General features: G+C 40.8%; 1 protein-coding gene across 3 annotated transcripts in view; it reads right to left on the bottom strand.

Annotated features, from left to right (window-relative positions):
• Positions 1-16,262, bottom strand: part of LOC124041216 (melanophilin-like) — a 109,749-nt gene that overhangs the window by 52,488 nt on the left and 40,999 nt on the right. For all 3 annotated transcript variants that reach the window (XM_046358551.1, XM_046358557.1, XM_046358567.1), the window contains exons 3-5: positions 15,619-15,840; positions 9,353-9,492; positions 7,318-7,359 (exon numbers count right to left, since the gene is read on the bottom strand). In XM_046358551.1, the coding sequence (XP_046214507.1) occupies positions 7,318-7,359; positions 9,353-9,492; positions 15,619-15,840 (404 nt within the window). The remainder of the gene's footprint in view (positions 1-7,317; positions 7,360-9,352; positions 9,493-15,618; positions 15,841-16,262) is intronic.

Here is a 16,262-nt window from a genome sequence, read left to right as displayed (position 1 = left end):
CGCTTAACAAGTCACATAATAAGTGGCATGGACTCACTCCATGTGCATTAATAGTGTTTAACATGATTTTTAAATGACTACCCCATCTCTATACCCCACACATACAATTATCTGTACGGTCCATCAACTGAGCAGGTCATTTCAAACACAGATTCAACCACAAAGACCAGGGAGGTTTTCGTGGTAAAAGAGGTTAGTGATGTTTGAGCCTGTTGTCGGGACCGGCCTGCGGCATATTTTGCAGAGGACGGTTTGTGGTCGGTGTCAGACTTTTTATGCCTAAACCACGTCTGTGCGACCGAAGTAGCCCCTCTTTTAGGTACGAGCTCCGTGTCTCCGTGCTCTGTGTCACATTCACTCTCGTCAATGTTTGTTTGTGTTGCAAATTTCCTTCTACACGGGAAAAATATTGCCGTAGTGTGACTTGCGACACAACAAAATAAACGAAAAAATAAACGATAGAAAAATGTCTATAGTTTTACATCACACAATATACATCTTCATATTGCCCAGCCCTAATGTACAGTGCCTTCAGAAATTATTCATAGCCTAGACTTATTCCACATTTTGTTGATAGATCCTCAATTCAAGATGGATTAAATATAGATTTTTTTGCGGCTTCAATCCTCTCCAGCAGCTGTTAGGAAGGATGCCTATATCTTTGTAGTGACTGGGTGTATTGATACACCATCCAAAGTGTAATTTATAACTTCACCATGCTCAAAAGGATATTCAATGTCTGCTTTTTTTTACCAATAGGAGACTGACTACGCAAGAATCATGCGAAACAGTACAGTCGAGTGCTCAAAACAAACCCCCGACTCAGACGTTGCAAGAGGCTTTTGCCCACAGCACACCATATGGCAAAGAATCAAAGATGGAAGGAGAGAACAGCTGCCGTTACAACTTACATCTGCAAAGACATGGCCTCAATGTACACAGTTGAGAAACTGGGTTTTCATGAGTTGGTGCTAACACTCAACCCAAGGTACCAAATGCAAATTGATATGTGAATAACATGCAAAACTGGCAAGCCAACTCCCCCCCCAAAATAATATATTTTAGGCCTTTATGTCATGCAGGTGAATGAGGACCCAAAAGCGACTTGGCGAAAACAGAGTCTTTAATCCAGAAAAGTAATTCTACAAACATAAGACATAATTCCACTCGTAATGACGAGAACAGACTGGAGACTCGATCAAGAACTGCAGGTTGCCTCGGGAAGGCACTTGAACCTAGCAGACTCAGACACCTGCTCTCCACGCAGCATCTGAGGAAAACACGACAGGGCGATACACAGACACAGCACGGTGAACAATAGACAAGGATCCGACAGGACAGGAACGGAAAACAAGGGAAGAAATAGGGACTCTAATCAGGGGAAAAGATAAGGAACAGGTGTGGGAAGACTAAATGATTGATTAGGGGAATAGGAACAGCTGGGAGCAGGAACGGAACGATAGAGAGAAGAGAGAGAGGAAGGGAGAGAGAAAAAGGGGAACGAACCTAAAAAGACCAGCAGGGGGAAAATGAACAGAGGAAAAGCAAAATGACAAGACAATCTAAGACAAAACATGACACTTTATTTATTTTGTTTGCAAATGTGGTTGAAGTGTTTTCTATTTACCTTTTTAGATTTTATACATTCATATTTTATATTTTGTTACATGCTTAATTGAAAATGTGCAAAGGTTTTAAATAAAAGGAGAACTAATCAAATATGACTAAGTACCTTTTATTTGTTGAGTATAATTCAAAATGCAATAACAAATAAGCCTTTACATGTGACCACATTTTATATAAACAATTTATTCATTGAATTTACAGAAAATGCTGTCTGTGTGGGTGGACCAATTCAGTTTGTCCGTGATGTGTACGCCGAGGAACTCAAAACCCTCTCCACTACTGTCTCGTCGATGTGGATATGGGGGTGCTCCGTCTGCTGTTTCCTGAAGTCCACAATCATCTCCTTTGTTTTGTTGATGATGAGTGTGAGGTTATTTTCCTGACACCACACTCTGAGGGCCCTTACCTCCTTGTAGGCCGTCTCGTCGTTGTTGGTAATCAAGCCTACGACTGTAGTGTCGTCCGCAAACTTGATGATTGAGTTGGAGGCGTGCATGGCCATGCAGTCGTGGGTATACAGGGAGTACAGGATTGGGCTCAGAACGCACCCTTGTGGGGCCCCAGTGTTGAGGATCAGCGGGGTGGATATGTTGTTACCTACCCTCACCACCTGGGGGCGGCCCGTGAGGAAGTCCAGTACCCAGTTGCACAGGGCGGAGTCGAGACCCAGGGTCTCGAGCTTGATGCAGAGTTTGGAGGGTACTATGGTGTTAAATGCTGAGCTGTCGTCGATGAACAGCATTCTCACATAGGTATTCCTCTTGTCCAGATGGGTTTGGGCAGTGTGCAGTGTGGTTGCGATTGCATCGTCTGTGGACCTATTGGGGTGGTAAGCAAATTGGAGTAGTTCTAGGATGTCAGGTAGGGTGGAGGTGATATGGTCCTTGACTAGACTCTCAAAGCATTTCATGATGTCGGAAGTTAGTCGGAAGGTAGTCGTTTAAAAAAAGTTATTTAGTCTGTCTGGGAGCAAGACATCCTGATCCGTGATGGGGTTGGTTTTCTTTTTGTAATCCGTGATTGACTGTAGACCCTGCCACATACCTCTTGAGTCTGAGCCATTGAATTGCGACTCTACTTTGTCTCTATACTGACGCTTAGCTCGTTTGATTGCCTTGCGGAGGGAATAGCTACACTGTTTGTATTCGGTCATGTTTCTGGTCACCTTGCCCTGGTTAAAAGCAGTGGTTCGCGATTTCAGTTTCGCGGGAATGCTGCCATCAATCCACAGTTTCTAGTTTGGAATGTTTTAATCGTTGCTGTGGGTATAATATCGTCAATGCACTTTCTAATGAACTCGCTCACCGAATCAGCGTATTCGTCAATGTTGTTGTTGGACGCAATACGGAACATATCCTAATCCACGTGATTGAAAAAGTCTTGAAGCGTGGAATCAGATTGGTCGGACCAGCGGTGAACAGACCTGAGCGCGGGGGCTTCTTGTTTTAGTCTCTGTCTGTAGGCTAGAAGCAACAAAATGGAGTCGTGGTCAGCTTTTCCGAAAGGAGGGCGGGGGAGGGCCTTATATGCATTGCGGAAGTTAGAATAACAATGATCCAGGGTTTTACCAGCTCTGGTTGCGCAATCGATATGCTGATAGAATTTAGGGAGTCTTGTTTTCAGATTAGGCTTGTTAAAATCCCCAGCTACAATGAATGCAGCCTCAGGATACGTGGTTTCAAGTTTACATAGAGTCATATAAAGTTTGTTCAGGGCCATCGATGTGTCTGCTTGAGAGGGTAATATACGGCTGTGATTATAATCGAAGAGAATTCCCTTGGTAGATAATGTGGTCGATATTTGCTTGTGAGGAATTCTAAGTCAGGTGAACAGAAGGACTTGATTTCCTGTATGTTGTTATGATCACACCACGTCTCGTTAATCATAAGGCATAAGGCCCCTCTTCTTACCAGAAAGATGCTTGTTTCTGTCGGTGCGATGCGTGAAGAAACCAGCTGGCTGCACCGACTCTGATAGAGTCTCTCGAGTGAGCCATGTTTCTGTGATGCAAAGAACGTTACAGTCTCTGATGTCTCTCTGGAATGCTACCCGTGCTCGGATTTCATCAACCTTGTTGTCAAAGAGACTGGACATTGGCGAGTAGTATGCTAGGGAGTGGTGCCTAGTGTGCCCGTCTCCGGAGCCTGACCAGAAGACCGCTTCGTTTGCCCCTTTTACGACGTTGTTGTTTTGATGATGAGTTGATGTTGCTCTTATATTGAGAAGTTCCTCCAGACTGTATGTAATGAAACCTAAGATTACCTGGGGTACCAATGTAAGAAATAACACGTAAAAAAAAAAATACTGCATAGTTTCCTAGGAACGCGAAGCGAGGCGGCCATCTCTGTCGGCGCCGGAAGTTGATTTGATACGTATCATTATCGGATTATGAAATTACCTATATAGGGATATGAAGTTTTGGCCATATCGTCCAGCGCTACTGTACGTAAAAAAAAACATTATCATATTAGCAAAAACTAATTTAGCATTAGCGCAAATGTGCTTTTCTTTTCTATGTTGTAGCTGTATAGTTTTGTTTCTTTTTATAGCTCTCTAAATAGATACGGTAATGGAAATGCAGGAGCTAAGTGAACTTTTAAGAAACACACGTCAGAGAGCAAAACATATGGTGCTTCTGTCTGCCAGCACGAAAGCAGCACAAGTAGGTAAAGTGTGAGCACACAATGTGTTTCTCAGTCTCTTTTTATGAGTGTGTTTATGAGTGACTTGCTTTTCTCAGTAACATTTTGTTCTACTGGATCCTGCGCTTATTGAATCAGAGGACACAAGGAGACAGGGAGAGGAAAAGAGAGAGAGCGAGAGAGAGAGAGGAATAGAGAGAGTGAGGGGAAAAAAATAGATGCTAAGTGGGAGAAGATTTAAGGATGAGCAGCTGCTCTGCTCAGCAAAAAAATAAACAACTAAAAACTGAAAGATAGTAAAAGTTAAGATCGTGCAAATTAAGTAATGGCCGTGCAGCAAGCAAATGGCACAGTAGATGCTTAAAACACACGTGCACATGCTCACACATGCTATCACACTCATGCACGTGCACACACACAAAAAAAATACACCAAGTTGCCCTCTAATAAATTCCACAACACTCTAATTGACCTAAAACGTCCCGGACTCGAATACCTCTGTTGGCATACCAATGTGCGGTGGTGTAAAGTACTTCAGTAAAAATATTTTAAACTACTAGTTCTTTGGGGTATCTGTACTTTACTACATACAGTTGAAGTCAGACGTTTACATACACTAAGGTTGGAGTCATTCAAACTAGTTTTTCAACCACTCCACAAATTTCTTGTTAACAAACTATAGTTTTGGCAAGTCGGTTAGGATGTCTACTTTTGCGCATGACACAAGTAATTTTTCCAACAATTGTTTACAGACAGATTATTTAACTTATAATTCATATATCACAATTCCAGTGGGTCAGAAGTAAACATACACTAAGTTGACTGCCTTTTAAACAGCTTGGAAAATTCCAGAAAATGATGTCATGGCTTTAGAAGCTTCTGATAGGCTAATTGACATCATTTGAGTCAACTGGAGGTGTACCTGTGGATGTATTTCAAGGCCTACCTTCAAACTCAGTGCCCCTTTGCTTGACATCATGGGAAAATTAAAAGAAATCAGCCAAGACCTAAAAAATAAAAAAAATTGACCTCCACAAGTCTGGTTCATACTTGGGAGCAATTTCCAAACGCCTGAAGGTACCACGGTCATCTGTACAAAAAAATAGTACGCAAGTATAAACACCATGGGACCCACGCAGCCATCATTCTGCTCAGAAACGAGACGCATTCTGTCTCCTAGAGATGCGACGTACTTTGGCGCGAAAAGTGAAAATCAATCCCAGAACAACAGCAAAGGACCTTGAAGATGCTGGAGGAAACAGGTACACAAGTATCTATATCCACAGTAAAACGAGTCCTATATCGACATAACCTGAAAGGCCGCTCAGCAAGAAAGAAGCCACTGCTCCAAAGCCATAAAAAAGCCAGACTATGGTTTGCAACTGCACATGGGGACAAAGATCATACTTTTTGGAGAAATGTCCTCTGGTCTGATGAAACAAAAATAGAACTGTTTGGCCATAATGACCATTGTTATGTTTGGAGAAAAAGGGGGAGGCTTGCAAGCCGAAGAAGACCATCCCAACTGTGAAGCACGGGGGTGGCAGCATTGTGTTGTGGGGTGCTTTGCTGCAGGAGGGGCTGGTGCACTTCACAAAATAGATGGCAACATGAGGTAGGAAAATTATGTGGATATATTGAAATAACATCTCAAGACATCAGTTAGGAAGTTAAAGCTTGGTCGCAAGTAGATCTTCCAAATGAACAATGACTCCAAGCATACTTCCAAAGTTGTAGCAAAATGGCTTAAGGACAACAAAGTCAAGCTATTGGAGTGGCCATCTCAATCCCATAGAAAATTTGTGGGCAGAACTGAAAAAGCGTGTGCGAGCAAGGAGGCCTACAAACCTGACTCAGGTACACCAGCTCTGTCAGGAGGAATGGGCCAAAATGCACCCAACTTATTGTGGGAAGCTTGTGGAAGGCTACACAAAACCTTTGACCCAAGTTAAACCATTTAAAGGAAATGCTACCAAATACTAATTGAGTGTATGTACACTTCTGACCCACTGGGAATGTGTTGAAATAAATATAATCTGAATCATTCTCTCTTCTATTATTCTGACATTTCACATTCTTAAAATAAAGTGGTGATCCTAACTCACCTAAAACAGGGAATGTTTACTTGGATTAAATGTCAGGATTTGTGAAACTGAGTTTAAATGTATTTGGCTAAGGTAATGTAAACTTCCGACTTCAACTGTAAATTCTTGTCAATGTTAACTTTTACTTCACTTCATTCCTAAAGAAAATATTTTACTTTTTATTACATTACATTTTCCATGACACCCAAAAGTACTCGCTACATTTCGACAGGAAAATGATCCAAATCACACATTAATCAAGATAACATCCCTGGTCATCCCTACTGCCTCTGATCTGGAGGACTCACTAAACACAAATGCTTCGTTTGTAAATGATGTCTTAGTGTTGGCGCGTCCCCCTTGCTATCTGTCAATAAAAAATCATTTTACTTTTGATAATTAAGTACATTTTAACAGTTCAATTTACTTTTCATACTTAAGTACATTTAAAACCAAATACTCAAAATACTAAAACTCAAGTAATATTTTACTGGGTGACTTTCACTTTTTATTGAGTGATTTTCTATTAAGGTATCTTTACTTTTACTCAAGTATGACAATTGAGTACTTTTTCCACCATTGCCAATGTGTCGGGGTGTGACAGGCTAACTATGTGCCAGCCAACCCAAAGGGCGCTTGGTAAGTGGCCAAGCTACAATGCCCACGGCTCTGCCTAGAGCCGCGGTCTTTTTCAATCAAATAAATGTAAATGAAGTTGTATTTAATATTTTACCTTAATCAGATTTCCTAAGCCATAACCAAATTGTGCTCTGGCTAGCTGGTAAATATCTATGTCTGTCAGACTGCGCTTATCTAAACGATAAAAATACATCCACTTTAAACATTACCTAATAGGTTTTAGGGTAAAATATGAGACAAGCCGTTCTTGGTAGAGTGTCTATGGAATGACACTGGACAAAGCCATTGTACTTGATAATTGTGCAGAGACACAGAGCTCTACTTACTGTGGCTTTCGGGCATGCTGTGTGTGTCATCTTCACGAGGCTCTGGGAGGGAGAGACAGAGGGAGAAAGTCTAACTATCTGAGGTAAAATCAAACAATTCAAAAGAAAGGCCCCTGACGTCATCAGTAATGATGGTCCTTTTGTAAATAAATGCACAATCAGAGATAATCTTGATGACATAACATAAAATGTAAAGACACACTGTTGCTTTAGCTGCTAAATTTCAATGTATGCTCATATGTGAAGAATGAGACTTGTACTGTGCATGTGTTAAGAAACCTTATTTAGTTTTGCTCCTCAACAGAATGGAAAGTCTCAACATAAGTTTTTGTAATAGTCTCTCTGTACACCAGAAGACAGTGGTGTGGGATTGACACCCTCTGAGCTTTGGGGGCCTCATGGACCACTGTCAGATAGGATTGTGTGTTTGTGCACATGCACACTGTTCTGGCGTATGCAGCATGTGTGTGTGTGTGTGAAGCAATATGTCCACATTGGTATGTGCTTGCATGTGGACTCTGTATAGACTGTGTATGCATCTGTTTGTATATGTATTTGTATTTGTAGGTGTGGGTGTTTCTGTGTATATCTTTCCATGTGTACATGTACATTTGCCTAAATGTGTGTTACTAATTTAACAAAAAAGCAAAACCGGTGTCTGTTCTCTTTTGCCCTGTATCTGGCCAATTGAACTCTGCAGGATTGGATCAACCATAGACATGACATTTCAGACACAGAGCAAGACGTGATCATGCAATCACACAGACTGCTGGATCCAGCCAACCAGCTCCCTCCTCGTCCTACCCACAATCCTCCATAGTGACTTAACTCTTTTCCCTATAATTCATATTTGCATGATTTCCTTTTCCTTTAAGCAATGTCACAAACTCATCAGGGCCAAGACATCGTAGGTCTCATCGTTTTAAAGATGCCTTGGGTGTTGCTAGCAGGTAAGCTCCATTGTATAGTTAACATCAGGCAAATAACATGTCAGTTTTGCTTTGATTAAACCCGATCGTCACTGCGTTAAACTTTAAACATGTCAGACAAACATACACAAAGCGTTTCATTGCTATGTCAATAAGTCTGGTAACGTAGGCAACGTCCGGAACTGACCAAGTCATATAGGGACCAACGGAGGCAAAGTTTCTCTAACATTGTTGGTCAGTGGAGGATAAAATGGCACGACATTTAGACTGAATCCAGGCCTTTGTGCTCCAGTACTCTTAACACGGCTCCACACACAGTTGTAGGAAGCCAGAAAAACAGAAAAGATGGAAAAGATTAAGTCCCTCTGTCCTATTTGGCAGGCAGCTCCCTGAGAAGGGCTTACTGACTGAAAAGAGAGAAAGAAAGAAAAACTTATTTCCTATGATTCAGAATTCACAGAGTGGGACACATTAGTCATGTGTATCACTCCAGTCAAGTTTGCATGTAAATCTTCCACACACCCGAAAAGCACTATGCAAAGATGGGTAAAATGTTACTTTAACAGATTACAAAAGCTCCCGTGTTAGATATCATGCAAATGTTGGATTTATAGAGTGTAAATGGTAAGTTGAGATGGGAATTGGTTTAAAATGTGCTTTGGTGACATTTAAAATGCCTGCATAGGCTGTTATAAACACCATCATTTTATGAGTTGTGTTTACAAAAAATGACGACCAGTGATTGAAATCATTTCCGATTCCAGAGTTAACATGGTGATGCATACACCGCAATACTGACATGGCCTGACATTGTAATCATTCTGGGTGATATTTTCTATACCATAGATGCAGCCTACAGTAAATACATTCCATCCACCATGACAAGAGGTTATTAACATCCAGCCACTGTATAAAGCTTTTCATTTATTGTGTATTTAGAACAATAAGCTTCAGCAGATCTTGAGCAACAATAAACTCCCTACTGTACCTAGTGGGCTCCATAGCACTGCTGCCGTGTGCTACGGGGTTTCCTAAGAGTTTATACAGGGGTGATGGGGTCTCCTAAGGGTTTGTTCAGGTGTGGGCATGGAACCCATAGTACCCACCTCTCAGGTCACTCTGGGAGGCGCTGAGATCGCCACTCAACCTCTTGTAGAGCGAGCGCATCACCTTGGCACTGCCAAAGCGCTTGAAACGGGAGCGCACATTCTCATGGTACCACTCCAAAGTGCCAATCTTGAGGACCCTGAGAGAGAGAGAGAGAGAGAGAGAGAGAGAGAGAGAGAGAGAGAGAGAGAGAGAGAGAGAGAGAGAGAGAGAGAGAGAGAGAGAGGACTTCAATGATGACTGGCTATACAGACAGATGGATGGACAGAGCAAGGACAGACATTGACAGATTTAATAGATAAACACTAAGTTACTGTATGGCTCCAAGGTTTAAATCTGAAGCAGCTATTCTAGGAGTATGTTATTGCTATATGTTGAGCCTTTTTTGTTGTTGTACATTAACGCATCACTATGTCAAGGGAAATATAGTATCCTTTCTAACAAAGATATCTACATTAATAGTTTTTAAAACATACCTTATCCTGGGTATGGGCTAAGTTGAGCACACCTACAAATGTATATACTGAATCAAATATTACCACAGCCTTTTTAAAACCCATGTCTATCTTTATTTCCCAAACACAATTGAACACAAAATCAGAATCACTTTGTCTTTTAGTCATTTTAAGCATCTTTTAACACAGGTTTAAAACTTATCATAGGCTTAACACCTAACAAACACTTGTACTGTTTTAACACTTTTAACATAGGCCAGGCCATGGTGTTACCTCGTATCCCAGTGATAATGCCTTGCATTTAAACCTGGGAAGAAAACACTTCAATTTGCTCAACTTTCCATTGGCTCAACTTGCCCCACAGCAAAGCTTTTTTACTATATTAGCCTAAAAAGCTACAAAGATGCACTTTCATGTTATGTTTAGGACTTCATATTGAAGCTTATAGATACACCAACTGATGTATAGAACAGTTTACAAAACTACAGTATTTACTTTGGTTCACATACAAGAATCATGAAACCTGTACCCCAAATAATTCATTTGATGGTGGAAATCAGTTTTTTGGACCTAACTTGTTTACCACTTTTTCCCCATGTGATTTTTTCCTTCACAGAATGCATGAAATTATGACCTCTTCCAAAATATTTGTTCATATTATTAATTTTGCGTATAGTTTCCTAGAAACAAGGGGTGTCTCAACAAACCCTTAGGCTGAACTTACCCCACTCTCCCAAGTGAGTAGGGTAAGCATTTCAGTACTTGGATCACACACAGTATGTTAGATATACAGTATGCGAGTTTGCAAAATGCATCAGACCAGGTGTGTGGGAGATTTGTCAGAGGGATGGATGGATGCCCTCAGACCTTGAGTAGGAATTGGGAGAGGAACTTTATATGAAAAATACAGTGGTTCCTCCTTTAAAAGTTGCGAGCTTACGCCGCAGGACTTAGAGGTAATTTGTGGTTTAGTACCGTACCCTGCGTCACCACTTCATTGCTCCAGAACAGCACAAGGGGGAGTTAGAGCACTGATTATGCTTTTGGGTCCTACTGTGTCTCTAACTGACAATGAATGGGCGACATAAACCTAAATAGAAACTGATAATTCTGCACGACTTCAGCATTACTTACTAAACCTGTTGTTACACAAAGGTTTTTATTATTTTATTTTGTTAGGATTATTTTGCTCTTACTGTAATACTGTAGACCACTCCCAACCGGTCATGTTGTACAGCGCTTGAGTGGCGCAACAGTCTAAGACACTGCATAGCAATGCAAGCTGTGTTACTACAGATGCAGGTTCGATACCTGTGCCAGCCGCAACAGGGAGACCCATGGTGGCATTTGTTTTTAATTTAGAATCTTCCAATCCTCTATATGTAATTATTGGCGGAGTGTCACGTCATATTTTTCAATATACTGTAGGCCTACCATTGGCAACATGATACTCAATAGTGTTGAGTAATGTGCTGTAGGCCTTATTTATTTAATTAAATAGCATAATGAAGCTAGAAGCAATAGGATTTGAAGCAATAGCCTAAATCTATTCTAGCACTGTTTCGCTCTGCTCTGAAACAAGCATGGGGACTGGTCTTGAGAAATCAATGAGATTTTTATTTTCACTTAATAACTGTTTGGGTGAATAAGGTTGGTTAGACTAGAATAAAAAAAATAGGGTGCAGAAATGTTATGCTCTTAGTGTAACCTTTAATAAGGCAAGTCAGTTAACTTCTTTGTGACAGGGGGCAGTATTTTTACATCCGGATGAAATGCATGCCCAAATTCAACGGCCTGCTACTCATCCCCAGAAGATAAGATATGCATATTATTAGTCAATTTGAATAGAAAACACTCTGAAGTTTCTAAAGCTGTTTGAATCATGTCTGTGAGTATAACATAACTTATTTAGCAGGCGTAACCCCGAGGACAAACCATTCAGAATTTCATCTTTTTTTTGAGGTCACTCTTTTCAACGGGTTTTCATTGGGAATCCAGATTTCTAAGGGACCTTCTTGCAGTTCCTATCGCTCCCACTGGATGTCAACAGTCTTTAGAAATTGGTTGAGGTTATTCCTTTGTGTAATGAAGAAGTACGGCCATCTTGAACGAGAGTCACTTGAAGCGTACTGTTAGATAGAGGCGCGTGACCAGAAAGCTAGCTACAGTTTGTTTTCTTCCTGTATTGAACACAGATCATCCCGCCTTCAATTGTATCAATTATTTGAGTTAAAAAATACCTAAAGATGTATTGCAAAAGAAGTTTGAAATGTTTTGGCAAAGTTTACAGGTAACTTTTGAGATATTTTGTAGTCACGTTGCACAAGTTGGGACAGGTGTTTTTCTGGATCAAACGCGCCTTTTTGGATATATATCGACGGAATTAATCGAACAAAAGGACCACTTGTGATGTTTATGGGACATATTGGAGTGCCAACAAAAGGAGCTCGTCAAAGGTAAGGCATGAATTATATTTTTATTTCCCGCGTTCTGTGTCGTGCCTGCCGGGTTGAAATATGGTTTCTCTTTTTGTTTACGGAGGTGCTATCCTCAGATAATAGCATCGTTTGCTTTCGCCGAGAGGTGCTATCCTCAGATAATAGCATTGTTTGCTTTTGCCGAAAAGCCTTTTTGAAATCTGACATGTTGGCTGGATTCACAACAAGTGTAGCTTTAATTTGCTATATTGCTTATGTGATTTAATGAAAGTTAGATTTTTATCGTAATTTATTTGAATTCGGCGCTCTGCATTTTCCCTGGCTTTTGGCCAAGTGGGACGCTAGCGTCCCACATATCCCAGAGAGGTTAAGAACAAATTCTTATTTTCAAGGACAACCTATTCCTTCCTCCCCATCTGGGAATTGAAGCCCTGTCTCCCACGTGTGTCCTGCCTGCAAGACATGGGGATTCTTTAGCTAATTAGCCCAGTACTGTACTGCCGACCATCACGTTGTACAACGCCATATTTTTCGTTCCATCCTAACGGAAACCATTCCAATTTTTTCTTGGAATAGAAACCCCATAATATTAATCAAATTAATTAAGCAAGTACCAATCAAAAGTGTGGACACACCTACTCATTCCAGGATTAGTCTTTATTTTTCTATTTTCTACTGTAGAATAATAGTGAAGACATCACAACTATGAAATAACACATATGGAATTAGAGGTTAACCTCTAAAGAGGTTAAGAACAAATTCTTATTTACAAGGAGAGCCTACTCCTTACTCCCAGTCAGGGAATTGAACCCCGGTCTCCCGCATTCTCTAGTACAGCCATTATTTAAGGTACTTGAGGTAACCAAGAAAGTCTGGACAAGGCCTGCTCTCCCTTATGAAAGGAATTAGGCACTTTCCCATGTTTACTTGTCAGACTGCACAGTAGCCTAATAAACAAATGCAGGTGGCTTATATTTTCAAAATGCTTTATAATCCAAATATAAAAGCATATACTGTACAGTACTGTATTTCATCATCAGCACCGTTATGATTTCATTAATAAAATAATGATACAAATACTCTTTCAAAATGCAGATGTTGATTTAGTTATGGATCCAAAACAAATTACTATGGGAACTAGTGTCTGTTGGCAAGTAGACTGAACCAGGTTTTCCTTTAGGATTTTGCCTGTGCTTAGCTCTATTCTGTTGATATCTTCAAATTTTGTTTAGTCCTTGCGATTTTCAAGCATACACACAGTTGAAGTCGGAAGTTTACATACACTCAGGTTGGAGTCATTAAAACTAGCTTAAAATTGTAGACCTCCACAGGTCTGGTTCATCCTTGGGAGCAATTTCCAAATGCCTGTAGGTACCACGGTCATCTGTACAAACAATAGTACGCAAGTATAAACAACATGGGATCTCGCAGTCGTCATACTGCTCAGGAAGGACGCGTTCTGTCTCCTAAAGATGAACATACATTGGTGCGAAAAGTGCAAATCAATCCCAGAACAACATCAATGGACCTTGTGAAGATGCTGGAGGAAACAGGTGCAAACGTATCTATATCCACAGTAAAACGAGTCCTATATCGACAGTAAAACGAGTCCTATATCGACATAACCTGAAAGGCCGCTCAGCAAGAAAGAAGCCACTGCTCCAAAACCATAAAAAAGCCAGACTACGGTTTGCACATGGGGACAAAGATCATACTTTTTTTGGAGAAATGTCCTCTGGTCTGATGAAACAAAAATAGAACTGTTTGGCCATAATGACCATTGTTATGTTTGGAGGAAAAAGGGAAGGCTTGCAAGCCGAAGAACACCATCCAAACCCGTGAAGCACGGGGGTGGTGGCGTCATGTTGTGAGGGTGCTTTGCTGCAGGAGGGACTGGTGCACTTCACAAAAAATAGATGGCATCATGAGGCAGTAAAGTTATGTGGATATTTTGATGTGTGCGAGCAAGGAGGCCTATAAACGTGACTCAGTTACAACAGCTCTGTCAGGAGGAATGGGCCAAAATTCACTCAACTTATTGTGGGAAGCTTGTGGAAGGCTACACAAAAGGCTTGACCCAAGTTAAACAATTTAAAGGCAATGCTACCAAATACTAATTGAATGTATGTAAACTTGTGACCCACTGGGAAAGTGATGAAAGAAATACAAGCTGAAATAAATCATTCTCTCCTATTATTCTGACATTTCACAGTCTTAAAATAAAGTGGTGATCCTAACTGACCTAAGACAGGGAATTGTTACTAGGATTAAATGTCAGGAATTGTGAAAAACTGATTTTAAATGTATTTGGCTAAGGTGTTTGTAGACTTCCAACTTCAACTGTATAACATGGCGCAGTCACCACCATGCTTGAAATTATGAAGTGTGGTACTCATTGATGTGTCGTGTTGGATTTGCCACAAGCATGATGTTTTTACTTTAGTGCCTTATTGCAAACAGGATGCATGTTTTGGAATATTTTTTATTCTGTACAGACTTCCTTCTTTTCACACTGCCATTTAGGTTAGTTTTGGGGAGTAACCACAATGTTGTTGATCCATCATCAGTTTTCTCCCTTCACAGCTATTCAACTCCGTAACTGTTTTAAAGTCACCATTGGCCTCATGATGAAATCCCTGAGTGGTTTCCTTCCTTTCCGGCAACTGAGTTAGGAAGGACGTCTGAATCTTTGTAGTGACTGGGTGTATTGATACGCCATCCAATGTGTAATTAATAACTTCACCATGCTCAAAGGGATATTTCATGTCTGCTTTTTTATTTTCACCCATCTTACCAATAGGTGCCCCTCTTTGCGAGGAATTGGAAAACCTCCCTGGTCTTTGTAGTTGAATCTGTGTTCGAAATTCACTGGGAACTTACATATAGTTGTGTATGTGGGACACAAAGATGAGGTAGTTATTCAAAAATCATGGTAAACACTATTACACAGAGTTAGTCCATACACATTATTATGTGACTTGTTAAACAAATTTGAACTCCTGAACTTATTTAGGTTTGCCATTTCAAAGGGGTGGAATAAGTGCTTTTCATTTTCAGCTTTTAATTTTTAATTCATTTCAAGAAAATTTTACAAACAAATCCATTTTAAATTCAGACTGTAACACAACAACATGTGGAAAAAGTCAAGGGATGTGGATACTTTCTGAAGGCACTATATATTAGCATTACAGTTGTTGTGCTAATGTCCAAACCTTAGCATGTTTGTTCAGTTCACCTGGTCATATGGCAGGAGTCGCACACCCAGCTGACATACTTTTTGTTGTAGATGCTCCAGGCCCTAGCATGTCAGCATATTTTAGCGTGAAGGTTGTTATAACGAGATGTTAGTATTAGTATGTTTCTCCAGCTCACCTGGACATGTGGCAGGGGTCGCATACCCATCCGCGCTCCTTCTTGTTGTAGCGGCTGCAGGCTTTGCAGGCGTACACCTGGCAGTCCAGACACTGGAGCTTGCTGTTGACAAGGAACTTGAAGGGCTGCAAGCAGCGGATACAGTGGGACTCTGTCAGGCTGGTCCCAGTGCCTAGCAGCTCTCTCTTGGTGTCCTCCTTCTCTAGCTGCGTCTTTAGCTCCCTGCAAAATACACAAGGATGGATGGATAAATTGATTGACAGAGAAATATGAACAGAAAATGATGGATAGCTTGGCAGAGAGGCTATAGTGCAGGGATTATCAACTAGAATCAGCCGAGGGCTGATATTTTTCTTGAGGGGATGGTCAGGGGGACGGAAAATAGTTATAAATAATTTGTGGACTGCAAATTGACCGCAAGAAGCCCAAACAGATATAATATTAGACTAAAATAAAATCATTTCAAACCTTGCTTGAATTTGTATACAATCACATATAATAAGTATACCAAAAATTAGGCACAACTTCCTAATACTGAGCTGCACCACCGCTTAGGCCTCAGAACAGCTTCAATTTGTTCGGGGCATGGACTCTACAAGGTGTCGAAAGCATTCTACAGCTGGGCACTGGGACAGGAATGCTCG

This window comes from Oncorhynchus gorbuscha, linkage group LG01 (assembly GCF_021184085.1).
Source record: "Oncorhynchus gorbuscha isolate QuinsamMale2020 ecotype Even-year linkage group LG01, OgorEven_v1.0, whole genome shotgun sequence".
NCBI lineage: Eukaryota > Metazoa > Chordata > Actinopteri > Salmoniformes > Salmonidae > Oncorhynchus > Oncorhynchus gorbuscha.
This window is presented reverse-complemented; position numbering and strand designations above follow the sequence as displayed.